Here is a 27225-nt window from a genome sequence, read left to right as displayed (position 1 = left end):
TGCTACTGAGACAGAGTCCCAGGAGCTCACAGTTATTGATCACTCACCAGGTGCTAGGTGCTAGGTATTCCCTGCATCTTCTTTTAGTCAATTTATAAATAAAATTTTATAATCACCCCCACATGTGGATAAAGAAACTCTAGGAGTTGCTGTGACTTCCTGAGCTCACCCCAATGATGAAGGCACAGAGCTGAGAACCTGGGTTTGGTGGGCCCCAGGTGGTATGCTGTGGGTGCACGGGGTTCGGACTTCTTCCTCCCAGGAGGAGTATAATATTGGGAGAGGGGCAGAGGTCCTAAATCTCCAGCAGCAATTTGGGGAACAGGAGCCAGTTTCAGCAGGAAGAAGACCGTGGGGTTGGGATCCAGGATCTTCTCAGTCCCTGAGGTTCCCATACTGGAAATGGTGACCAGTCAGTCTGGCAGAAATGTGCCCACCCCAGGGAGTGTTCCCACTAGGCCCTGAGTGGGGGGGCTCCAAGCCCTGCACCCCGCTCACTCCAGAACCCAATTTATCCAAGATTCTGCCCAGAGTGTGGTCTCCAGGGTGCTGTGTGTCAGCTCTGACTTCCTGTAGGAGAGGGCACTAAACCCTGGATATAGGCCCAAAGTGATGGTACAAAGGTGGACAGCGGCCAGAGCTGACATCAGTCACAGATGCTGACACCGCCTGTCCCCTGATCACCAGACCAGCCACCTCTGTGCACACAGGGAGAGGAGGACGGGGAAGGTGCTGGGCTGTGGGGTGGGGGCTGCGTTTATAGCCTGGGTGTCCACAGCTGCTGTCAAGCTTGATAAGATTTGGGTTTAAATTCCAGCATGCCACTTACTGGGCTTCCCTGGTAGCTCAGCTAGTAAAGAATCCGCTTGCAATGCAGGAGACTCTGGTTCAATTCCTGGGTCAGCAAGATCCCCTGGAGGAAAGGATAGGCTACGCACTCCAGTATTCTGAGGCTTCCCTGGTGGCTTAGATGTTAAAGAATCTGCCTGCAATGCAGGAGACCTGGGTTTGATCCATGGGTTGGGAAGATTCCCTGGAGAAGGGCATGGCAACCCACTCCAGTATTCTTGCATAGAGAATCCCCATGGACAGGAGCCTGCTGGGCTACAGTCCATGGGGTTGCAAAGAGTGGGACACGAATGAGTGACTTAACACAGCACAGCATGCCACTTAATATCTGTGTGACCCTGGGCAGGTTAACTTCTCTGAGGCTCTGTTCTCTCATCTATGAAATAGTGGGGGAGTAAAACATTTACCCTAGAAGATTTTGGGAGGATTCAATAGGGTGATGCTTATAAAGCAGGGTGTGTTATTGTAATTATTAAGAGTTTTCTTGAGTAGCTTCAAAGACCCACCCAAGCCAGGAAGAACAGCCCTATGATCAGAATGAGGTGACTTTCTGATACCTGGAAATGTAACCAGGAAGGATGATTTGTCTTCCAGGACCTCCTTTTGGACAAGGACGTTTCTTGTGACTCAGACATGCTGGCTCATTTTTCAACCCCTTGAATGCACCAAGCTCTGTCTTACCCCAGGACCTCTGCATGTGCTATGTCCTCCACTTGGAGCACTCTCTTCATTCCACCTGGCTAACGTCTACTCATTTCTTGGGGCATTTCCCCCCTGCCTTTCCTCAACCGACGAGGCTGGGTCTCCTTGGGTGTCTCCTTCCTAGGCCTTGCCATCCAGTGGTTAAACGGCAGCTCTGGAGTCAGATCAGACCTAGATTCAAATTCCACAGTTGCTCACTGTGTTCCCTCACCTCTCTGATCCTCCATTTCCTGACCTGTGAACTGGGGCTACTAGAGTAGTGCCTGCCCCCCTCCCCAGAGTGGTTGTATGGATTAGAATGACATGAATTATCCAAAGAACACTCAACATGTTGCCTGGCATCTAGGCAATATTATGAAATGCACTCAATGCATGGTTGCTATAGATGGCTGGAGGACTTCCTGTAGGAGAGGGCACTAAACCCTGGATACAGGTCCAGTTTAATCCTCACAATGAGAATGATTTCAATATTTATGAAGAAAAGATGAATGTCTGCTTTCTCTGGGAGGCTGTGATGAGGACAGGAGGCACTGTTTTAGTCACTGATGTGTTCCTGGTGCCCATACGGTGCCTGGCAATAGTAGTGTGTTAGTTGCTCAGCTGTGTCCTACGCTTTATGACCCCATGGACCGTAGCCCGCCAGGCTTCTCTGTCCATGGAATTCTCCAGGCAAGAACACTGGAGTGGGTAGCCATTCCCTTCTCCAGGAGTTCTTCTCGAGCTAGGGATCAAGACTGCATTGCAGGTGGATTCTTTACCATCTGGGCCACAGGGGAAGCCCCAATAGTAGGTGGCAATAGTAGGTGCTCAATAAATGCACATTGAATCAATAAATAGGCACTAGTGTGACTGAAGGGACTACCAGGTACTTTTGGAGGTTCTTTGTAAGCTGAGGAGGTTTATGGGTTTTGAATCTTCCTTGCTGCAAAGAGGGAAAGAGTTAGAGAGAGAGAAAAAGGAGGAAATGGGAAAGAAGGAAGGAAATCTGGAAGGAAGGAAAAGAGGAGAAGCAGCCCGGCTGAGACCAGCCGTGCTCCAGGGACCACCTACTGGAAGGGGCTGGCGTTGCAGATGGTGACGGCGGGGAAGTCCATGGTCTTGAAACCGATGGAGAGGGAGACGCTGACCTCCCAGTTCAGGTAGGTCTTGATGAAGAGGCCCCACTGCCAGCAGACGAGGGAGGTGAAGAGCAAGGTGAGCACGAACCACATGGCCTTCTTCTTGGGCCCCTCGCAGATGATGCGCTTGGGGCCATGGGTGTTGGTGTTGTCACAGTACCACACCAGCAGCTCCTTGTATGTGTAGCCAGGGCCCTTCTGCAGCCGATGCAGGCCCTTGAGCAGGTACTTCTTCACGTGTATCATGGCTCTGCAGAGACAGCCGCGAGAGCCATGTCAGATACCACGCCAGCCTCATATCCCAGGATCTCCCAGTTGTGACCAGAGCATGGGCACTGGAGACAGGCAGGCTGGCCCTCTCTCCATTCCTCCCCACCTCCCTCCCTTCCGTCTGGCCATTTATCATCCAGCCAGCTGTGTGCTAAGTCACTAAAGTAGTGTCTGATTCTGTGCGATCCCATGGACTGTAGCCCACCAGGCTCCTCTGTCCATGGGATTCTCCAGGCAAGAATACTGGAGTGGGTTGCCACGGCCTCCTCTAGGGGATTTTCCCGACCCAGGGATCAAACCTGAATCTCTTACAACTCGTGCATTGGTAGGTGAGTTCTTTACCACTAGCACCCACCCCAAAACCTTTATTAAGTGCCTACTGAATGCCAGGCACTTAATGAGCCCCTCTGAACTCAATGATGAGCAAAATGGACATGGTTTCTTCCCTCTGGGAATTTCCAGCTTTGTGGACAAGTTACTTAAACCCTCAACTTCTTAGGTTCTCCGTGTGCAAATCAGGGACAACTACCTAGTTTTTACACAATTGTGAGAGGGTGAAATTGACTGATGCCTAAAAGGTGCTAAACACAATGCCCAGCACAGACTAAGTGCTCAGTATGTTGGCGACGTTTCCAGCAGCTGTTAGTGCTGAGACAGGCATCAATCAGAATGCATAGTTAGGAAATGTGACAGGAAGGATAGGGACCCTGAGTGCCCAGAGGCAGGAGACGGTGGTGGTTAAGAATGAGGACTCTGGAGGGAAATGCCTGGCTTTGAACCTTGGCTCTGCTACTTTCTAGCTGTGTGACTTTTGAGCAAATCACTTTCTCAGTGGCTCAGTTTCCTCCTCTTATAAAATGGAGATAATAATGGTCCCCACCTCACAGGGTTGCTGTGAAGACTGAATGAATGAAAATACAGTGTCGATTAAGGCCTGGCACCTAAGCATCAGCTACCATTGTTACAAATAAATATCACTCCTCCTAAATCTCGGAGTGAGTTCTTGGAGAAGCTGAAGGGGAGGACAGGAGAGGGGTGATGGTGGGCAGAGGGCAAGGCCGTGTGGGCCATGCTGAGGATCGGGGTTTCAGCGAAGATGAGATGCTATCAACTCTGCAGTGTGAAGAGACCGCCCAGCTGCTTGGTGGAGACGGACGGGAGTGGGGTGAGGGCGGCCCAGATGCACTGGTGCTAGCTGAGGTTCATCCAGCGATGGTAAACCTTCTGAGTCTATTTCCCACCTGCATGAGCAGACAGGGTTCTTGGGACGTTAACCAAGAAACTTGTCAAAGAGCCTGGCAGATGATGGCTTCTCAGGAAATACCTGCTTCCTCCTTCCTTCTTCCCAGATACAGAGCTGGAACCTGCTGCAGGAACACCCCAGCCCCATCCCTGGAGCCCCAACAGGCCAAACTTCCTTTGTGAAGTTTTCCTGGCTGGTATGACCCCAGCCCTCGTCTCAGAGCCTCTGTCTCTCTGGGGGCTCTGCGGCGGGCAGGGCGGTGCCTGTTTCCCAGAACCCCCTCCTCCAGCTCTGATGTTCCCAGGGGAACCCCTCCCCCAGGCTCAGTGGGTGTGGGTGGCCAGGCCACCATGCCTAGCTCTGGGGCAGGGGTCTCGCATGACCCCAGTGTGGACCATTGGAATTCAGTTCTGTTACTTCATACTGGAGTAACTGAGGAAGCGTGGGCTTGCCAGGTGGTTCAGTGGGTAAAGAATCTGCCTGCAATGCAGGAGATGAAGGAGATGTGGGTTCAGTCCCTGAGTCAGGGAGATCCCCTAGAGGAGGGCATGGCGACCCACTCCAGTATTCCTGCCTGGAGAATCCTCCCCCTGGACAGGGGAGCCTGGTGGGCTACAGTCCATTGGGTTGCAAAGAGTTGGACGTGACTGAAGCGACTGAGCATGCATGCATCCAACTGAGGAAGCAACCTCCCTTTTAGCTAAGACTACGAAGCCGGTGGTATTTGGCATCACAAATGGGGAGACTGCCTGAAAAGAAAGCCAACACAGGGGAAAGCAAAACCATGAGACAGATTTCTGACAACATCATTTGAACACCTGGATCCAGCCATTGCTGAAGCCATTTCTTCCTGGACTCAGCAGATACGGGAACCAGTACATTTTCTTTCTTACTCATGCTGATACAAACTGGATGTCTGTCATTTGCAACCAATCGAGAAAGAAATTCTCCTCTGTGTCATACTTACTCGTCCTGCTGCTTGTCACTCTTTTGACGTCATAAGCCTCCTGAGTGTAGCAGCGTTGTATTCCCAGCAAGTCCAGCACAATGCCTGGGACACCACTGAATACTGAAACGAATGATGCCAGACTTTGATATCTACACAGAGATCTTAAACTTACCCAAGCATGCTCACTGCTGACCTAATTTTCTGACACAGTAACACTCCTCACCTTCCTGGCCAAAGCACTAAGGGCTGTACTCACTGACTCCAGTCTCTGCTCTCTGATGGGATTCAAGCTTCATGTGCCTCTCCAGACCATCATGGCTATAGGACAGATGTTCACAGACTAACCCAATCCCTCTTTTTTCCAGAGAGCCATCCCCTGCTCTGGCATAATAAAGTAATAATAATTATAATAACAACTACGAGAATAACATCAAAGTACTGAGTATTTACCATGATCCAGGCACTGCGATGTGCTTCTTATGTTACTTCATTCCTATATATTATAATTCACAACCCTAAACCTGGAAAGAGCTGGGGCTTTGTCTGTCTTCTATGGTCCAGCACCCCAAGGCCCAAGAGGTGAAGAGCACATTAGGCTCCAATAAAAAGTTGTGGAAGAAATCGACCCAGGGTCTCTCTAATATCTACTCTTGTGCATTCTCCTTTAACCATTCTGATTCGGTCAAGAAGAAAGTCTTAGGTCACTAACATCCGTCTGAAAGTGAAAGCGTCAGTCACTCAATCGTGTCCAACTCTGCGTCCCTATGGACTGAAGCCCACCAGGCTCTTCTGTTCATGGAATTCTTCAGGCAAGAACACTGGAGTGGGTTGCATTCCCTTCTCCAGGGGATCTTCCCGACCCAGGGATCAAACCTGGGTCTCCCGCATTGCAGGCAGATTGTTTACCATCTGAGCCACCAGGGAAGCCCATCCATCTAAGCCCCTCTAATCTCCCAGCTTAACGATGAGACCTCAAGCTCAGAGCCTTGTCAGCCAATGGTTGTTGTTGTTGAGTCGCCAAGTCGTGCCCTATTCTTTACCACCCCATGGACTGTGGCTGCCAGGCTTCCATGTCCTCTGCTATCTCCTGGAGTTTGCTCAGGCAAACGTATCTAGTATCAACAACCTTCTGTGTTCACTGGGCTTCTTTTTAAGAGGGATCTTCTGTTAATAAACAAGAGACACTGGCTTTTGCTTTAGGTTCATAGGTACAGACAAGTTTAAAAAAAAGAAATTGATTTAAAAATATTGATTAAACAATAGTATTACATGCAGCAAGAACTGTGAGTGGTAGGTAAATAACAGAAGTTTGTTGAGTACTGTCTTATCACCTAACTAGTCTGGGACATTAGCCAAGTTAAAATCAATAAATGCTATAAATAACTTTATGTTGCTCTTGTCAGATTTCACATCCAGGGTGATAGATGGTCTGTGTTTGGAATGTATACACAGTTTGTGTAGAAAGGCTTGAATTAGTTTACAGCTTAAACCAACCCAAACAAGCCAAGCGGAGACCAAGTCCAGGTATGAACTTGGGAAGAGCGGACGCCGTCGGTCATGGTTCAAGAGTCACAGATTATTATCTACACCTTGTCCCTGAACTTGTGGTAAACATTCCTGGCAGCAAATGCAGAAACAATAAATGCTGTGTACGATCATTTCTGTTTTCTTCTAAGAGAAAACATCTGCTCACTTTCAGACACAAATTGCACTTGAGATTTGACTCAGTGTCCTAGGGGATGGATAATGGGGAGCCCAGTGTGTGTCTCTACTCATTATTTTGACAAAAGACACACAAATATTGATACTATTTAATATGGTCAATTCTACTGAACCTTCCATTCGCTGCTGCAAATGGATGACCCATGAGCTGTATTGGGTTTGCAAAAGTTTTTATTGTTGTTAGCATGTGCATGTATGCTTAGTTGCTCAGTCGTGTCTGACTCTTTGCAACCCCATGGACTGTAGCCCTCCAGGCTGCTCTTTCCATGGGGATTCTCCAGGCAAGCATACTGGATGGAGTGGGTTGCCATGCCCTCCTCCAGGAGATCTTCCCTACCTAGGCATTGAACCCAGGTTTCCTGCATTGCAGGAGGATTCTTTACCATCAGAGCCACAAGGGAAGCTGCACAGTATTTTTAAAAATATACAATTTCCTTTTGTAAATAACAGTTTTGTTGAGATAGAATTCATGTACTATATAACTCATCCATTTAAAGTGTAGATTCAGTGGATTTTAGTATATTCACAGAGTTGTTCATCCATCACCACAATATATTGTGAAACATTTTCATCTCCCCCCCCCCCCCGGAAGAAACTGTATCCATCACCAGTCACTCCCCACTCCTTCCTCTATCCTACCTCATGTCCAGGCAACCACTAATCTACTTTCTGTCTCTACAGATTGCTTATTCTGGACATTTCATATAAATGGAACTATATGTTATCTGGCATTTTGTGACTGGTCTTTCACTTAGCATAAAGTTTTAATTTTCATGATGCCCAGCTTGTCTATATTTCTTTTATTGTTTATGCTTTGGTGTGGTATCTAAGAATTCATTGCCTAACTCAAGGTCATAAAGAATCATTCCTATGATTTATTCTAAGAGTTTTATAGTTTTAGATCTTACATTGAGGTCTTTGACCCAGTTTGAATTAATTTTTGTATATGGTGTGAGGTAGGGGTTGTTTTATTCTTTTGCATGAGGATAACCACGTATGCCAACACCAAGACTATCCCTTCCCCTATTTAACTGTCTCAGTGCCCTTGGTGTTTTGTTAAAAAATTATTTAATTTAAAGAAAACTTATTGGGAGGTGGGGGGGAGGTTTAAAGAGGGAGGGGACATATGTATACTTATGGCTGATTCATGTTGATCATATGAATGATCATATGGCAGAAACGAACACAATATTGTAAAGCAATTACCTTCCAATTAAAAATAAATAAATAAAAATAAATTAATTAAAAAATAAAGAAAACCCCAATAAGTGGGGATATTCATGGATCAGAAGTCTCAATATTGATAAGATGTCAATTAACCTCAAATCAATCTCTAGAATTAATCCAATTTAAATAAAAATCCCAGCAGACATTATGCAGAAATTGACAAGCTGATTCCAAACATTACATGGAAAAGCAAAAACACTAAAATAGAAAAAAAAGACTTTTGAAAAAGAACAAAGTTGAAGGACCTAACTTACTATAAAGTACAGTAATCAAAACAGTGCAATATTGGTGTGATGATAGGCATACTAATAGACATATTAGTTGATGGGATAAAATAGACTCTAGAAATAGACCTACAAAAGGTGCCAAGGTAATTCATGCAGAATGCATAATCTTTTCAACAGAATATGCTGCAATAATGGATATCTTCATTAAAAAAAGGAATCTTAACTCCTACTTCACACTAAATACAAAAGATTGACTTGAAATGGATCTGAGACCTAAATACAAGTGCTAAAACTGCAAAACATCCAGAGAAAGTACAAGAGAGAAATCGGTGCAATCCTGGGGTAGGCAAAAGACCTTTTAGATAGAACACTAATATTATGAATAATAAAAGAAAAAAATTGTCCTTTATTAACTAACTAGTTCTTCTACTTTTCAAAACATTTCCAAGGAAATGCAAGAGTAAGTCACTGGGAGAAAATCCTTGTATGTATGACAAAGAATCTGTATTTAGAATACGTAAACAATCCCTACAACTCCACAATAAGACTATCACTTGAACTTGCATAATTTTAAGATGGCATGGACTTAAGTGTTTTGTTAAAACTTTATTTAGATGTAATTAAAATCTAGATTTTCTTCACCTTTTGAAAAATCAGAAAGATCTGATAATTGTCCCCACAGGGCAGCTTCTTCTGGAAAAGCCCTCCTTAGACTGTGCTCCCCAGTTCACCCCAGTTCTCCCCATTCTTCATTTTTTTATACTCAGCTCAGCTCACTTCACTCTTTTTTTAATTCCCTGCCTTGGCTTATGTGGACATCTGACTTTGTGACCCCTATAAATTGTAGGTCAGATGCTATCATTAAAATCCCCTGTACTTAATTTTGTAGCAAAACCTCAATTATCCAAGATTATCAGGGAATAAGAGTTCTGGGTAGCTGGATTTTTATAGTTAATTGAAGGTTAACTTGAAAATGGATTGGACTCTGGATATTGAAAAAAATCTTTCATGTTTCTGCCTCTTTAGCCCCAGGGCATGACTGACTCTTTGTTCTTGAGAACTTAGCCAGGTCAGAGTGATTGATGGGGCTCACTGTACCAGGCTGGAGAGGGTGAAAGAGAGTTTTAGGGGGCCGGCTGGAATAGCTCCAGGGACCAGGACATTCCCTGGATGTCATTTTTCTTCATAAATGCAAATGTGTCCATTCCAGATACCTAGATTTTGGCCTCTAAATACCATTCTCGACTAAAAGGAATCAGGGCTTCTTAGAAAAACTGCTGATACGAGTTTTGATGGAGGAAATGTACAAGATGAGCCTGAGATCTCTTACCATACCAGAAAACAAAAGAAGCTATCAAAGACTACTTGTGGCTGTTGTTTAGTCGCTAAGTTGTATCCGATTCTTTTGTGACCCTGTGGACTGTGGCCCACCAGGCTCCTCTGTCTATGCGATTTCCCAGGCAAGAATGGTGGTGTGGGTTCCCACTTCCTTCTCCAGGGGATCTTCCCAACCCAGGGATCGAACCTGTGTCTCCTGATTTGGCAGGTGAACTTTTTACTACTGAATAACCAGGGAAACCCCATCAAAGCCTACTGGGGTAGGTCAAAAGGACTCCTTGAAGGGAGTTTTACTGGCAAAGATGGGACAATTTGAACATCTTTAAAAAGAAAGTATAGGATTAATTGAAATATATTAGATGCATAAACACCCATGAGTTCATAATAATACTGAGAAAAAGAGGGAGTAAGTAGAACATTAATGTTATTTATAAATGTCATTAATAAATGGGTCCCCTACAATTTGCTGTACCTACATTAGGGGGACTAGCAGATATTATATGTTCCATAAATTCTTTAATTTTCTGCAAGGATCTGTAAAGTTGAAAACCCAGCCTGTTTCTGTATGGTCCTCAGGCTCAGAATACTTCTTATGTTTTCAATGCATGCATGCATGCTAAGTTGCTTCAGTCGTGTCCAACTCTGTGCGACCCCATAGATGGCAGCCCACGAGGCTCCTCTGTCCACAGGATTCTCTAGGCAAGAATACTGGAGTGGGTTGCCATTTCCTTCTCCGATATTTTCCAAGAGTTAAAAAAAAAAAAAAGAACATTCAGTGTCTGTGGCTCACAAAGCCTTAACTATGTCTGGCCCTTTACAGAAAAAATTTGTTAAAACCTAATTTACTGTGTCCTATATGTTTGCATTAAATAAGAAGAAATCCTTAAACTGGGTTTTCATATAAGTATTTATAAGTTTGATTTCATTATTTGGCCTCCAAATACCTGCTAATTCAATGTTTCCCAAATGTCAATGATTTGCATACCACCCGAACTATTTTTGCTAAATTCCTATAGCACTTGTATCATTATTCACTTAATATATAACATCATCTGAGTTCACCTTTTTTCCTTGAAAAAATTCACCCTCATCCTAAGCAACACTATGCCCGTGGATGTTTGATGTGCTAAGCCATTTTTTTCTTAATACATGTTAGAATAGTTCTATGATTTTAAAAAAGGTTCCTCTCAAAAGATTAAAACCATCTTCCTTGCGACTCTGGAGGGAATGCTCTGTTAACTGTTTTCTGCCCACGTGAAGCACACCCTCTTTCTCAAGCACTTCCTCCTGTGTCTTTCAGGTATGTTGGGGTAGCCAGAATTATGCCCATTTCACAGAGAAGGTAACCGGAGTACAGAGGCACCTACGGTCACAGTGAGTCAGGCAGATCTGGAAATAGAAACCCGGTCACCTGCCTTCCAGGCACCTCTCACCACACGCTTGATGGGATCTCTTGCTTCTGTTCTGGTGGGTGCTGGGAAAGTCTGCAATGTAGCAATAGGCGGTCTCCTCTGTGCATTTACGCACCTCCTTCACCAGAGGCCTCTAGGGGTCCTTCCATAAAGCCAAATGAGGCAGTGTGGTTGCTAAGATAAAACCTTAAAACAGTGGCTCCAGGGTGGGATGGGGGGAGCTGTGGGTGGGGGTGGGATAGAAAAGAGGGAGGGGTAAGAGAGAGGAAGAGGATTAAAAGGAACAAACTACTAGGTGTAAAATAGATAAGATACAAGGATGGGAATCCAGCCAGTATTTTATAGTAGCTTTATATGGAAAATAATCTATAAAAATATTGAATCACTATGCTGTATACTTGAAAGTGAAAGTGAAATAGCTCAGTCGTGTCCGATTCTTTGTGACCCCATGGACTAACCTTAACCCTACCAGGCTCCTCTGTCCATGGGATTTTCCAGGCAAGAGTACTGGAGTGGGTTGCCATTTCGTTCTCCAGGGGATCTTCCCGACCCAGGGAATCGAACCTGGATCTCCCACATTGTAGGCAGATGCTTTACCGTCGGAGCCACCGGGGAAGTCACTGTATACTTCAACCTAGTCTAATAATGTAAGTCAACTGTACTTCAATAAAAAAAAAAGTGGCCCCTCCAGTCCTCCCGGAGAGAAGGATGCAATGGTCCTATTTGAGCTGCTCAGAGATGGGGAATGCTGCCAAGGTCTATCATTAAGTGAGAGGTAAGAAAGAGCAGAACCATATATAAAGCAGGGGTGCATCTGTGTAGAAAAAAGAGAACTAGCAGAGAGATACTTAGTTGTGTGTGTACAACCCACCTCCAAGGGGACACACATCAAAGTCCTGACATAAACTGCCTTCAAGAAGGGGAACTGGGGGCTTCGCTGGTGGTCCAGTGGTTAAGAAACTGTCTTGCAATGTAGGGGACACCAGATCAACCCCTGGTCTGCGAAGATCCCACATGCCCTGGGGCAAGTAAGCCCGGGGGCCACAGCTACTGAGCCCACGCGCAGCAACGACTGAAGCCTGTGGGCTCTAGAGCCTGGGCTCTGCAACAAGAGAGGCCCGGGCAGTGAGAAGCCGGCACACCACAAGCTGAGAGCAGCTCCCTCTCTCTGCAACTGGAGCAAGCCTGCATGCGGCAAGGAGGATGCGGCGCAACCAGAAATAAGTACGTTAATTCATTAAAAAAAGAAAAGAAGGGGAACTGTGTGGCTGGGGGCACAGGCAGGGAAGGAGGCTTTTAAAAATTGATGCAGCGGGGGAAGGTGAGGGCGGGATTAATTGAGAAAGTAGCATTGACATATATACACTATCCTGTGTAAAACAGTTAGTGGGAAGTTGCTAAATAACACAGGGAGCCCAGTCTGGAGCTCTGTGATGACCTAGAGGGGTGGGATGGGGGAAGAAGAGGGAGGCTCAGGAGGGAAGGGAGATATATATATGTAATTATGACTGATTTGAGTTGTTGTACAGCACAAACCAACACAAAATTGTAAAGCAACTTTCCACCATTAAAAATAAATAAAATTAAATTTTAAAAATGAGTCACTTCTTTGGCATCTTTTATAAAACTCAACATTCAAAAAACTAAGATCATGGCATCCAGTCCCATCACTTCATGACAAATGATGGGGAAACAATGGAAACAGTGATAGACTTTATTTTCTTGGGCTCCAAAATCACTGCAGATGGTGACTGCAGTCATGAAATTAAAAGATGCTTGCTCCTTGGAAGAAAATCTATGACCAACCCAGATAGCATATTAAAAAGCAGAGACATTACTTTGCCAACAAAGGGCTGTCTAGTCAAAGTTATGGTTTTTCCAGTAGCCACGTATGGATGTAAGAGTTGGACCATAAGGAAGGCTGAGTGCCGAAGAATTGATGCTTTTGAACTGTGGTGTTGGAGAAGACTCTTGAGAGTCCCTTGGACTGCAAGGAGATCCAACCAGTCCATCCTAAAGGAAATCAGTCCTGACTATCCATTGGAAGGACTGATGTTGAAGTTGAAACTCCAATACTTTGGCCACCTGATGTGAAGAGCTGACTCATTTGAAAAGACCCTGATACTGGGAAAGATTGAAAGCAGTAGGAGAAGGGGATGACAGAGGATGAGATGGTTGGATGGCATCACTGATTTAAGGGACATGAGTTTGAGCAAGCTCAGGGAGTTGGTGATGGACAAGGAAGCCTGGTGTGCTGCCGTCCATGGGGTCGCAAAGAGTTGGAAATGACTGAGTGACTGAACTGAACTGAACTGATATTTTCGACTATATCAATGTCTAATATATTCATTTATGCAGTCAGGAAATATTTATTAAGCACCTACTGTATGCTCAGCACTGTTTTAGGCATCCAGAATCCATCAGTAAACAAACAGTAAAGAAATCTGCCTTCGTATAGCCTACATGCTCCCAGGGGGCAGAAAAAAATATTTCAAGAAGCAGTTTAAAAATTTATGCTATTGGAGTTAAGTGTAAAAAAAATCAGTATGGCAACCATTCCATTCACAAAGATGAAAATGTTTCGTAATACTAGGTATTGACTAAGCCTACATGCCGATGGGGTCTAGGCTGGGGCAGTCCCTAGAGAGTAGTCTGGCAGTCTCTACTGCATTTAAAATGTGATAGCCAGGACATAACAGTTGCACTTCTTGTGTATGTGTCCCTATGCACTTGTATGCATGGCTGCTCCCGTGCATGTGTGCATGCGTGCACATACACACAGGAAGGACAGCGACTGCAACACTGTAATACCCTCAAACTAGAAAGAACCTAACCATCCAGAGTGAAAAACTGCTGGAGGGTGGATGGGGTACCAGCTGCTAACCACAAGAGCTATGGGAGCAAAGCAAGGAAGAACAGGCTTCTTATGGGATTTGGGTGCAGAAAAAGGCTAGACTAGAGCAGTTCCGACAGGTGTGCCTGGACTGAGTGCTTCAGGTGAGCTAAAATGTTGATGTTCTTGATTTTTGGATGACGGGTCTGGCCTGGAGCTGCAGGAGTATCCACCCCCATCACCAGCAGGCATAAGACACCTCGCCCCTTTACCTCTGTGCTGGATACAAACATGTTCATTCTCTATATTCCATGAGAAGTTGGAAGGCCCTGATTGAGAAGCACTTTCATGTTCATTCTAGCCCTGAAATGCTAAGAATTTATGGCTCTGTCATGTTGAGGTCATGTCTGAGTCCTCGATCTCCTCTGCTATAGTGCTGAGGCAGTGACCATACTCCCACACCCTGTGGAGATGCCCTTTGGGGGGTTGCTGCCCCACACTTGGGGGAGGTGTCTGGGGGTGGTGTAGGGGGTGCTGTACGTGTCCCACTGTTTCACTCCATGGTGGGGTGATGGTGGAGTCACCCTCTCATCCTACAGGGCAGGGCAATGACAGATTCCCACCCACAACACTGATGAGCAAACCCTGGGGTTTTGACCGGCCAACAATTGCCCAATGTTAAGGATCCAGAAGGGGCTTATGTTCTCATCAGGGTCAGAACAGGGAGGGCTTGGGATTCAGTCCCCAGTTAGGGTCTGGCTCTGTTACTTCCTCCAGTGGGCAGGGGCTCAATTAATGGCAACAAGAGGTTGGCCTTTTAGAGTCTTAATTTTCTCATCTGTGAGTTAAATATTAGTTGCTCAGTTGTGCCGAACTCTGCAACCCCATGGACTGTAGCCCCAGGCTCCTCTATCCATGGAATTCTCCAGGCAAGAATACTGGAGTGGGTTGCCATCTCCTTCTCCAGGGGATCTTTCCGACTCAGGGATCAAACCTGGGTCTCCTGCAGTGCAGGCAGATTCTTTACTGTCTGAGCCACGAGGGAAGCCCATTTCTCATCTGTTAAGTGGGGATAATAGTACCTGTGCTTTCTAGACTGTTGTCAGGATTCAATGAGATAATATGTGGGAAGCACTTTGCACAGTGCCTGCACATAAGAAGTCTTGCTAAATGGTAAATGCTATTATTATTATTTTATGCAAGGAGCGGGAGAAAGAAATGGCAACCCACTCCAGTATTCTTGTCAAGAGAATCCTGTGGACAGAGGAGCCTGGTGGGCTGCTGTCCATAGGATCGCATAGAGTCGGACATGACTGAAGCGACTTAGCCCGTATGCATGCATTGGTTAAGGAAATGGCAACCCACTCCAGTATTCTTGCCTGGAGAATCCCAGGGACAGAGGAGCCTGGTGGGCTGCCGTCTATGGAGTCGGCACAGAGTCGGACACGGCTGAAGCGACTTAGCAGAAGCAGCATGCAGGGAGCACAATTATTCCGAATTAACCAGAGTACTCAGCCTGAGTTGTTGAGACTGTCTTTCGTAGGGAAATGGCCAGCCTAGAAGGGGCTCCCAGGCTCTGCTCCCTGTGGGACTGAGTCCTTTCCTGACAGGCAAATCCCACGGTCCCAAGGTCTCTACTGATCCCCAAAGACCCCAGAGTTGGCAGCGGGCTTTCCCAGACAATTCCCATGAACAGCTGCACCTACACCCAGGCTGCCTGGCACTGGCAGCCATGTACACGGCTCGTGTACACAGACCATGAATACTGGCCACTGGGAAGACCACCTTCTACGCTTGTCCCATAATGAAAGAAGATTCATGGAGCTGGGGGTCCCTCCCCGAAATGGAGCCTACATCTCCTCAGCAGGTGCTAGTCCTGGCATGCCTCTCTGAGGACAATGGGAACTCTGAGGGATCAAAAACATCTCTGTGTGGTACTTCCCTGGTGACACAGTGGATAAGAATCTGCCTGCCAATGCAGGGGACACGGGTTTGATCCCTGGTCCGGGAAGATTCCACATGTTGCGGAGCAACTGAGCCCATGTACCCCAACTACTGAGCCTGTGTGCCTAGAGCCGGTGCTCTGCAACAAGAGAAGCCACTGCAATGAGAAGCCCACACACTGCAACAAAGAGTAGCCCCTGTTCCCCACAACTAGAGAAAGCCCGCACAAAGCAATAAAGATCTAACACAGAAAAAAAACTAATTAAAAAAAAAAAAAAACAGCTCCTTAAAAAAAACCAAAACCTCTGTGGTTCTGACTCTGACCTTATGGGTTACCCTATAAAGCCCTTAATTCACACCCGTGGTGGTGTAGATTCATTCTATCCCTCTGCATGGCCATGGCCAACCGACAAGGATGCAGGTGGCAAGGCAGAACCCAGAGCTGGAGCCGAGCATCCCGTCCACCTGTGCTAGCTCTAAGCTATCCTGGGAAAGAAGTGGTAAGGGGGTCCCTGCTGCGTTGAACTGGGGGGCAGGGGACCCCCACCCCATGCACCTCCCTCCCTGCACCTTTTTTAAAAACCTGGGACATCCTGCAATGACTCAGGTGTCAACACTCTCTCTCTGTCTCCAAGCAAAATCAACCCATCTTTCTGGAAGAGGCCAATTAAAACATGGACTTTGTCATCTGGGGTGTTGGGAAGGGAAGGGAGCCCGTTAAGCACTGAACACGGCCCAGGAGGAACAGGGACAGAGCGATGACCCTGACAGAGCCAGAGTGGCAAAGCGTGTAGTCAGAGGCTGTTGTCATCTTCACCCCAACCCCACACCAGGCTCCATCATGCCTACCTACTAGTTTGAAGTGGCCCTGCCAGCCAGTCGGGCTGGTCCTGGGCTGAAAGATGAGTAATCATGTCAGATTAGCCCTCAGAGCTGGTGAAGAACCCTGGCCACACCTTGCAGGGACCAGGGCCCTTAGAAAACCTGGTCTGGTCTCCAGATGTGAATCCATGATGGAGGTCCCCTACTCCAGCCAGCTCTATGGAGGTTCCGGAGCGCAGACCTCACTGTGCAGAGGAGCACGACCACAAACCCTTGCCCCTCAGGGACCATGTGAAAAGCAGGTTGCAGGATCCAAAAGCAAGAAGGGCATTTGGGAGGAAACACTTTTTCAATGGTTCAGGGTGGACTGATGCTCCTGATGGAAATGAGGCATCTATGGCCTCAAGAATGGCTGCTGATACCTGCTTTTCTCCCTAACCACCGGGGGAGCGAGCGGGATTGAACAGGTGGGGCCTGTTCACTTTGGAGGATGGGTTAAGAGTCGCTGAAGTCCAGCCTATGCTCCGCATACCCAATTGTGAGCCCCTACGAGCTGCATCTTTCAGTGTCCTATCTTTTTGCCTTTTCATACTGTTCATGGGGTTCTCAAGGCAAAAATCCTGAAGTGGTTTGCCATTCCCTTCTCCAGTGGACCACATTTTGTCAGAACTCTCCACCATGACCCGTCCGTCTTGGGCGGCCCTACATGGCACAGGCTCATAGTTTCATTGAGTTAGACAAGGTTATGGTCCGTGTAATTAGATTGGTTAGTTTTCTGTGACTGTGGTTTTCAGTCTGTCTGCCCTCTGATGGAGAAGGAATAAGAGGCTTATGGAAGCTTCCTGATGGGAGAGACTGACTGAGGGGGAAACTGGATCTTGTTCTGATGGGCGGGGCCGTGCTCAGTAAATCTTTAATCCAATTTTCTGTTGATGGGTGGGGCTGTGTTCCCTCCCTGATATTTACCTGGGGCCAGACTATGGTGGAGGTAATGAAGACAATGGTGACCTCCTTCTAAAGGTCCCATGCATGTGGATGTGACTGATGATGGAAGCAAGGTCCGATGTTATAAAGAGCAATATTGCGTGGGAACCTGGAATGTTAGGTCCATGAATCAAGAGAAATTGGAGGTGGTCAGACAGGAGATGGCAAGAGTGAACATCAACATTTTAGGAATCCGTGAACTAAAATGGACTGGAACGGGTGAATTTAACTCAGATGGCCATTATATCCACTAATGTGGGCAAGAATCCCTTAGAAGAAATGGAATAGCCATCATAGTACTTGGATGCAATCTAAAAAACAACAGAATGATCTCTATTCATTTCCAAGGCAAACCATTCAATATCACAGTAATCCAAGTCTACGCCCCAACCAGTAATGCTGAAGAAGCTGAAGTTGAATGATTCTATGAAAACCTACAAGACCTTCTAGAACTAACACCCAAAACAGATGTCCTTTTCATTATAGGGGACTGGAATGCATAAGCAGGAAGTCAAGAAACACCTGGAGTAACAGGCAAATTTGGCCTTGGAGTACAGAATGAAGCAGGGCAAAGGCTAAGAGAATTTTGCCAAGACAACGCATTGGTCATAGCAAACACCCTCTTCCAGCAACACAAGAGAAGACTACACACGCACATCACCAGACAGTCAACGCTGAAATCAGAATGATTACATTCTTTGTAGCCAAAGACGGAGAAGCTCTACACAATCAGCAAAAACAAGATCGGGAGCTGACTGTGGCTCAGATCATGAACTCCTTATTGCCAAATTCAGACTTAAATTGAAGAAAGTAGGGAAAACCACTAGACCATTCATGTATGACCTAAATAAAATCTCTTATGATTATACAGTGGAAATGAGAAATAAATTAAAGGGACTAGATCTGATAGACAGAGTGCCTGATGAATGATGGATGGAGGTTTGTGACATTGTATAGGAGGCAGGGAGCAAGACCATCCCCAAGAAAAAGAAATGCAAAAAAGCAAAATGGCTGTCCAAGAAGGCCTTACAAATAGCTGTGAAAAGAAGAGAAGCGAAAAGCAAAGGAGAAAAGGAAAGATATACCCATCTGAATGCAGAGTTCCAAAGAATAGCCAGGAGAGATAAGAAAGCCTTCCTCAGCGATCAGTGCAAAGAAATAGAAGGAAACAATAGAATGGGAAAGACTAGAGATCTCTTCAAGAAAATTAGAGATACCAAGGGAACATTTCATGCAAACATGGGCTCAATAAAGGATAGGAATGGTATGGACCTAACAGAAGCAGAAGATATTAAGAAGAAGTGGCAAGAATACACAGAAAAACTGCACAAAAAAGATCTTCATGACCCAGATAATCATGATGGTGTGATCACTCACCTAGAGCCAGACATCCTGGAATGTGAAGTCAAGTGGGCCTTAGAAAGTATCACTACGAACAAAGCTAGTGGATGTGATGGAATTCCAGTTAAACTATTTCAAATCCTAAAAGATGATGCTGTGAAAGTGCTGCACTCTATATGTCAGCAAATTTGGAAAACTCAGCAGTGGCCACAAGACTGGAAAAGGTCAATTTTCATTCCAATCCCAAAGAAAGGCAATGCCAAAGAATGCTCAAACTACCACACAATTGCACTGATCTCACACGCTAGTAAAGTAATGTTCAAAATTCTCCAAGCCAGGCTTCAACAGTACATGAACCGAGAACTTCCAGATGTTCAAGCTGGTTTTAGAAAAGGCAGAGGAACCAGAGATCAAATTGCCAACATCCATTGGATCATTGAAAAAGCAAGAGAGTTCCAGAAAAACATATATTTCTGCTTTATTGACTATGCCAAAGCCTTTGACTGTGTGGATCACAATAAACTGTGGAAAATTCTGAAAGAGATGGGAATACCAGACCACCTGACCTGCCTCTTGAGAAATCTATATGCAGGTCAGGAAGCAACAGATAGAACTGGACATGGAACAACAGACTGGTTCCAAATAGGAAAAGGAGTACATCACCCTGCTTATTTAACTTATATGCAGAGTACATCATGAGAAACGCTGGGCTGGTGGAAGCACAAGCTGGAATCAAGATTGCCGGGAGAAATATCAATAACTTCAGATTTGCAGATGATAGCACCCTTATGGCAGAAAGTGAAGAAGAACTAAAGAGCCTCTTGAAGAAAGTGAAAGAGGAGAGTGAAAAAGTTGGCTTAAAGCTCAGCATTCAGAAAACTAAGATCATGGCATCTGGTCCCATCACTTCATGGCAAATGGATGGGGAAACACTGGAAACAGTGGCAGACTTTACTTTTTTGGGTTCCAAAATCACTGCAGATGGTGACTGCAGTCATGAAATTAAAAGACACTTACTCCTTGGAAGGAAAGTTATGACCAACCTAGACAGCACATTTAAAAAGCAGAGACATTACTTTGCCAAAAAAGATCTGCCTAGTCAAGGCTATGGTTTTACCAGTAGTCATGTATGGAAGTGTGAGTTGGACTATAAAGAAATCTGAGCACCAAAGAATTGATGCTTTTGAATTGAGGTATTGGAGAAAACTCTTGAGAGTCCCTTGGACTGCAAGGAGATCAAACCAGTCAATCCTAAAGGCGATCAGTCTTGAATATTCATTGGAAGGACTGATGTTGAAGCTGAAACTCCAATCCTTTGACCACCTGATGCGAAGAGCTGACTCATTTGAAAAGACCCTGATGCTGGGAAAGATTGAAGGCGGGAGGAGAAGGGGACAACAGAGGATGAGACGGTTGGATGGCATCACCAACTCAATGGACATGAGTTTGAGTAAACTCCAGGAGTTGGTGAAGGACAGGGAGGCCTGGTGTGCTGCAATCCATGGGGTTGAAAAGAGTAGGACATGACTGAGTGACTGAACTGAACTGAACTGAAGCAGCTGCATCTGGGCAGAGGGGCACTTTTTTCTAATTTACTCAGAGGCGTCAAATGAGCTCAAAGGGGAGGTCCTGCCAAACTGTCGCCCAGAGCCAGTCATCACCACTTGGCTAAGCTTGGCCATGCATGTTTTCGCACTTCCCTGGTGACTCAGACGTTTAAGCATCTGCCTAAAATGTGGTAGACCCAGGTTCGATCCTGGGTCGGGAAGATCCCCTGGAGAAGGAAATGGCAACCCACTCCAGTATTCTTGCCTGGGAAATCACATGGAGAGAAGATCCTGGTAGGCTACAGTCCATGGGGTCACAAAGAGTCAGACAAGCCTGAGCAACCACTTTTCACTTTCACTTTGGCCATATTTCAAAAGAAGAGTCTCTAATGCTTTGGCTGGAATGTGAGGGTGAATTTCCTCCAATACTGGGAAAAATCTAATAAAGAGAGTGTTCAGTAAAGACATACTCACAGCTTGCCATATAGTAGAGCAGCTCAGGACTTATGTGCTGAAGTCAAGCTCTGGGTTTGAATCCACGTGTGCTGTGCAACCTTGGGCAAGCTACATGGTGTCTCTGTGCCTCCATTCCCTCATCTGAATACCAGGGACAACATTACACCTACCTCTGAGGGTGCTTAGAACAATGCCTGGTTCACAGCAGTATAATGATATTAAGCACATCAGCATTTAATAGCTTTAGTCAAGGATCTATGCAAGTGAAAAAAAAAAAAAAGATTGTTTTCCAAATAGGAAAAGAAAATTGCAACATTTAAAACAAATGGAATGGTAAAACAAATGTGTGCCACATGGAGGTCAAGCAGAGACATGCCATTCAACTCTTAGGTGAAAGTGAAGTCGCTCAGTCGTGTCCGACCCTTTGCAATCGCATGGACTGTAGCCTACCAGACTCCTCAGTCCGTGGAATTTTCCAGGCAAGAATATTGGAGTGGGTTGCCATTTCCTTCTCCAGGGGATCTTCCCCTTAGGTAGTGATATGCAAATAATATGGGAACTTTTTCTTCTGATAATGAAAGAAATAAAATCATGAAAGAAAATGACCACAAGAATGAGGAACCTTAGCCTGCATTTTTCTTTAACTTTTGGTACATCCTGAGGGCACAGACTGGGGGCCCCCTCTCCTGGTGATGATCTACTACCTACTTCCTAGGGGTCACTGATACTAACCCTAGCCAAGAGCTTACAGTCAAAAGCCTAGAACCACTCTTTGAAAAAAAAAGTCACATACATAAACAGGATCATCAACAATAGTTGGGAAGCATCTTGGATCACTTCACATGCCAACATGATAATCCAACATGTTAATATGAAGAATATCTCAATAAACAAATCTTTTTAAAAATCTCCCTTCAAAGATAAATGCTCAAGTCATGGCATGCATGATGAAACCAGAGCCCACAGTTCCGAGGCATTTACCACAATCTTGCCGGACAGGACTACCACGTTCAAAAGTGACCAGACCAGACCAGCTTCCAGGGTTTAGGAACTCAGATGATACATCTGTGCTAACTGCCTGTCTCCAGCACCTTCTGGATTCTTAATCCAAATCACACTGGAAGGGTGAAGAAGCTCCAATAAGTTGCCTCTGAAGACAGGCCTCTTACAGCAAAGGCAGGTCAAAGACTGGAGCTGAAGACCCTGGCTTTTTTGTTCTCCAGGACTGACCGTTGGATGCACAAGGGTCAACCTTGAGTGCTGTCTTCATGATCTGAGATGCAACTGGGTACCAATTATACTTTCATCAACTTAATATCTTTCTTTACATTGACTCATCCTTGTTTTCACTTAAATACCTACTTCAGCTCTGTCCTAAGCAAGAATGTCTACAAAATCACAAGCTTGATGTTACTAATTATATATTAATATGTTTCCTAATACACCTCAACATAAATAACTACTAATGAGATGAAAGACATTTGTGCACCATCTAAAAACCATCTCCACATGCCACGCTTCATAGGGAAACAGATTCAGCAAAGATCTTCCTTTGTCTCACAAACTCACCAGATTAGATAAAATACCTTGGTACTTACAACTCCAAAAAAACCTGCCATACTGACCCCTTGGCCCTGAGCTGCTGCGAACATCGGGGTTCTTACAAAAACCCGTTCTGTAGGTTTCTCTGCTCCTGGGTGTAGGATTATATCAGCCTCTGTGCTAGCAGTCGCCTGACACACGTCCTGCCACCGCAGCCAGAAGATCCCAAAGTCCGAGGCAGCAGATGTGGCTTCAGCTGCCAGAAAAAAACATGTTCTTTTTGTATGAACTTTAAAGGAGAAATGTGCATTCATGTGGGCTTCAGCCTATATGCTAAATTAAATCCTGGAGGACCCATCTTGTCTTGAGGTCAGAGTACGCCTGGTTTGTCATTGCCTTGTCCATCTGTTGAGCAAGTACCACAGGTGGTTTTGAAAGGTGACCACACCTTGTGGGTTCAATTCTCACTGCCTGGCTTCCCCACATGAACACAGATGCTCATGGCAAGAAAATATAAATGTACAACAGGAGTAGAAAGATGAGACAAACTATGACAGAGGCACATGAGAGAATATTGGGGAAGGTTAATTATTTTTGTTTTCTTTAAAAAAATTGATGAATTTCTAAGAATCTATATGTATGGGGGAAAAATTGGGTGAAATCAGAATGTTAAGAGTAATGATGTTTGGCTGGAAGCATCTTGGGTTATTTTTAAAAAATTATTTTTACTTTATCTGTGCTTTGAAACATTCCTACAATGAACACATATTAGTTGTATAATAAAAAAAATGATTTTTATAGCAAATGGGAAAAGCTTATGATAGAATGTTACGTGAGCAAAGTGAGATTACAGCTTTATGGGAAATCAACTGTCAGGAAAAATGTTAGAGCACTGGGAATTATAGAATGATTTTTTTTTTTTTTAAATGTAGGTTTCCAGGGCTTCCCTGATGGTCCAGTGGTTAAGAATCTGCCTTAAAATGTAGGGGACATCTGTTCGATTCCTGGTCCGGGAAGATCCCACATGCTGCAGAGCAACTAAGCTTATGCGCCACAACTACGGAGCCCACATGCACCAACTACTGAAGCCCATGTGCCTAGAGCCCGTGCTCCACAAGGAGGGAAGCCACCAGCGCAATGAGAAGCCCTCGGACCGCAACTAGAGAGTGGCCCCTACTCACCACAGCTAGAGAAACCCTACACACGGCAGTAAGGACCTGCTGTAGCCAAAAATAAATGCATAGATAAATAAAAAATACATAGGCTTCTGAGGATTTACAGAAAAATCTGAGGAAAGTGACACGGAAGATGCTGGACGGATGGGGGTTCAGTGTCTACTCTTTGGCAGAAAGAGGACTTGTCAGAGAATTCAGATTCAATGTATACTTTAGCTTGTGTTCTAGTATTTTTTTTTGTAACTACTTTCCAAGCATTTCTGCTACTTTTATACTTCTTAAAAAATTTTAAAAAACAAGCAAACAACCCCAAACCAAATCAAAGGGAGAGGTATTCAGTCAACTAGAAAAATCTGCAGGGGGTCTCCAATAGCTAGACAATCCTGTCTGTCATTTACACAGGACGACCTTTCTTTTCCTTTTGGGGACAGGTGAGCCCAAGACGGGTCTCAGAGGAGGTGGCGGCATTAGAACCCGTGTTTCCTGGATGGCTCCTGTCTTCCAAATCCTTGTTGACAGAGTCTCAATGTTGTGTTTGCTTCCTTATTGCCGAGGACTTGGCTACGCCAGGCTTCATCCTGTACACACAATTACATGGGAAAACACCTCGCCCACCAGGCCCGCTGCCAGGAGCAGAGTCATCGCGTCCTGACGGACAGATGACTCGGGGACTCGGGGGTGCCCGTGGTGCACACACAAGCCCACGGCTCTGCCCCTACCAAGCCATGCAAGTGGCCACTTGCCCAGGGTGGGTGGTGTGTGTTGACAGCTGGTAGGGAAGAATGTGGCTGCTTCATCTGCTCCCTACCTCTCTCCTTGCCAAAGGCTGCAGGCAACTTTGCAGTGGAGAGTATCTGTTGAGCCTTGAAAGACGCCAGGGGAGTGTGGGGTAGAGGTGGAGAAGGCAGGTGGTGAGAGAATTGGGAATCAAATGCAGCATCCCTGACTAAAGTCAGAAAAACAAGGTCAACCTGGTAATATTTGGAGGCTCACGAAGTAGGTCTAGCCTCTCTCTTTCTCTGTTTCTCACTGAGAAGCATAAACTATTCTATTATCATTAAAAATGAGAGCCTTGGAGTCAGACAGACTTGAGTGGAGTCTTGGAACCATCACGGCACCTCTCTGAGCCTCAGTTTTCTTACCTGTAAATGGACACAACAATAGCATCTCCCTTCCTGGGCTTTTTTTTTCCAGTGAAGACTAAAATGAGATAATGCATATAAAGCACTTAGTGTAAGCTTGGACAAACACTGGCTATTATTACCTTTACTAGGAGAAAGAATGATGACAACATGTAGGTGGCCGCTAAGTTTACATACTTACCTGCAAGGCTGCTTAGAAAGGACAGGTGCTGGAAAGGGAGTTTCCCAACTCGATAAAAGAATGATCTAGTTTTTGGACAGCACTTCCCAAAGGCTCAGTTGTCACCGTGTCCCATGCCTGTCGGAAACTTTCAAAGGCTCTGGGTATCTGCAGAATAAAGGCCTTACAGTATGGCCCCACTCTCCATGTCTCTCTTTATTCCCCTCTTTCTTTCTTTTTTTGTGTCTTTAATTACTTAGTTGTGTCCAACTCTTTGTGACCCCATGGACTGTAGCCCGCCAGGCTCCTCTGTCCATGGAATTTCCCAGGCAAGGATACAGGAGTGGGTTGCCATTTCCTCCTCCAGGGTATCTTCCCGACCCAGGGACTGAACTCACATCTCCTGTGTCTCTTGCATTGCAGGTGAATTCTTTACCCGCTGAGCCATGAGGGAAGCCCTCACTTCCCTTCAAAATGAGTGATGGGTAAGAACCCGGGTTCGAATCCCAGCTCTGTAACTTACTTTCTGTGTGACTGCGTGGAATTGACCTTTCCTCTCTGTGCCCTGGTTTTCCCATCTGCAAAATGAGGGGGAGACAGTCCCTCTTTCATGGGACTGGTGAAGAAGATCCAATGGTAAATGTGAAGGACGGGGCACTCTGGAGCGCAGAGAGGGATCAGTGTCTGCAGCAGCTTCCGAGCTTCTCATACCAGGTCCCTAGGGCCACCTGCTGGGGCCCCTGGGCACTCTGGACCTGCCCACAAGCTCCATTCACCTCATGCTGTTTCTCTCCTGGAGTGCCTTTCCCCAGGCCCAGCTCTCAGGCTGCCTCTTTCAAGAAGCTCCCAGTCCTCATTGAATGGACATCATTTTCCCTCCTCCTCAGCCCCGTAATACTTTCCGTGGGCCAAGCACTCCTATTTCACTTGTTCCCAACTGCTCCATATCATGGCTCTTTATGCTCCTTTCTAATCTCTTACTTGGTGAGGAGGGCCCTGGTCAGATTCCCCAACACTTGAAATTGCATGTGATGGTTGCTCAGTAAATACATCTGGACTTCAGCGCTCGGAGGCAGGGTTGACATTCAGCAGCTGTGACCCAGAGTGGTTTGCCAGAACGGTTTATGCTGGAAACTCCTGGCTGGAAGGCACCCTTCTCCTAAACATTCCAGTCATTGCCATTGCTTACATACATGGGGTGGAGGGTGGGAAAAACCGGGTTTCCCTCCACTCACCCGCCACCTGGAGCTGTATGATGGTGGTGCTGAGGTAGAGTCTGCCTGCCAGTGCAGAAGATCGATCGTGGGTTCAATCCCTGGTTGGGAAGATCTGAAATGGCAATCCATTCCAGTATTCTTGCTTGGAAAAATCCCATGGACACAGGAGCTGGGTGGGCTATAGTCCATAGGGTTTTGAAGAATTGGACACGACTCAGCATTACTATCATCACCATTTGTATGTCGAAGCTACAAAGTTCCTCAGAATGGGACTTGGAGACGGAATCTTTAAAAGGGAGACGAAGTGAAAATGAAGCCCATAGGGTGGCCTAATCCAATCTTACCCACATCTTAAAAGAAGAGGGTGTTTGGACATCCAAAGAGACACCATGGATGGGCGTGCACAGAGGAAGGGCCATGTGAAGACACAGTGAGAAGCCAAGGAGTCAGGCTTCTGCAAAACCAGCCTGGTGGACACCTAGAACTTAGACTTCCAGCCTCCAAAACTGTGAGAAAATACATTTTTGTGGTTTAAGTCACCTAGTCTGTAGTAGTTGGTCTAGCAGCTCAGGCAGACTCGTAAAAGCTATAAAGCAAGAAGGAACCAGTAGGTAAGGGTATGAGTGGGGTGAGGAGAGAGGACTCTTGAGAGCTCCCCACTGACTCTCTAGGATCTGGATGATGCGGTCAGGAAGTCCATCCCCCTGCCCTCAGGTAGGAAAGATTTTGGCTTAGAGGTGAATCTATTCTCCCCACTCCCCCCAACCAAGAGATTTCATAACCTTCCTTGAAAACACACTCCCATATTTAACAACCTGCTTTGCAAGTCCTTCCTCATTACCAGGTTAAAGGCAATAAGTGGCACCTTAAAAATAGCTGTTTTTTAAACTTAAGCCTCAACAAAGTGTGACTGTCCAAACTTTTGACTTTAAAAAGACCTTACAGCTTCCTGCAAGGAATCCAGCAATGGGGTTCCGGTCACACTTGGACTAAAACCCAAATTCC

General features: G+C 45.7%; 1 protein-coding gene across 4 annotated transcripts in view; it reads right to left on the bottom strand.

Moving 5' to 3' along the window:
* The window catches only part of SCNN1B (sodium channel epithelial 1 subunit beta), a 71476-nt gene that overhangs the window by 23799 nt on the left and 20452 nt on the right, over positions 1–27225 (bottom strand). For 2 of the 4 annotated variants that reach the window (XM_065924495.1, XM_065924493.1), the window contains exons 2-3: positions 5150–5251; positions 2602–2919 (exon numbers count right to left, since the gene is read on the bottom strand). In XM_065924495.1, coding sequence (XP_065780567.1) covers positions 2602–2915 — 314 coding nt within the window. In that variant the 5' untranslated portion in view covers positions 2916–2919; positions 5150–5251. The remainder of the gene's footprint in view (positions 1–2601; positions 2920–5149; positions 5252–27225) is intronic. The other 2 variants (XM_065924496.1, XM_065924494.1) reach the window with 1 other exon arrangement.

This window comes from Muntiacus reevesi, chromosome 2, assembly GCF_963930625.1.
Source record: "Muntiacus reevesi chromosome 2, mMunRee1.1, whole genome shotgun sequence".
Lineage (NCBI taxonomy): Eukaryota > Metazoa > Chordata > Mammalia > Artiodactyla > Cervidae > Muntiacus > Muntiacus reevesi.
The sequence above is the reverse complement of the archived record's forward strand: the minus strand, read 5'-3'. Positions and strand labels throughout refer to the sequence as shown.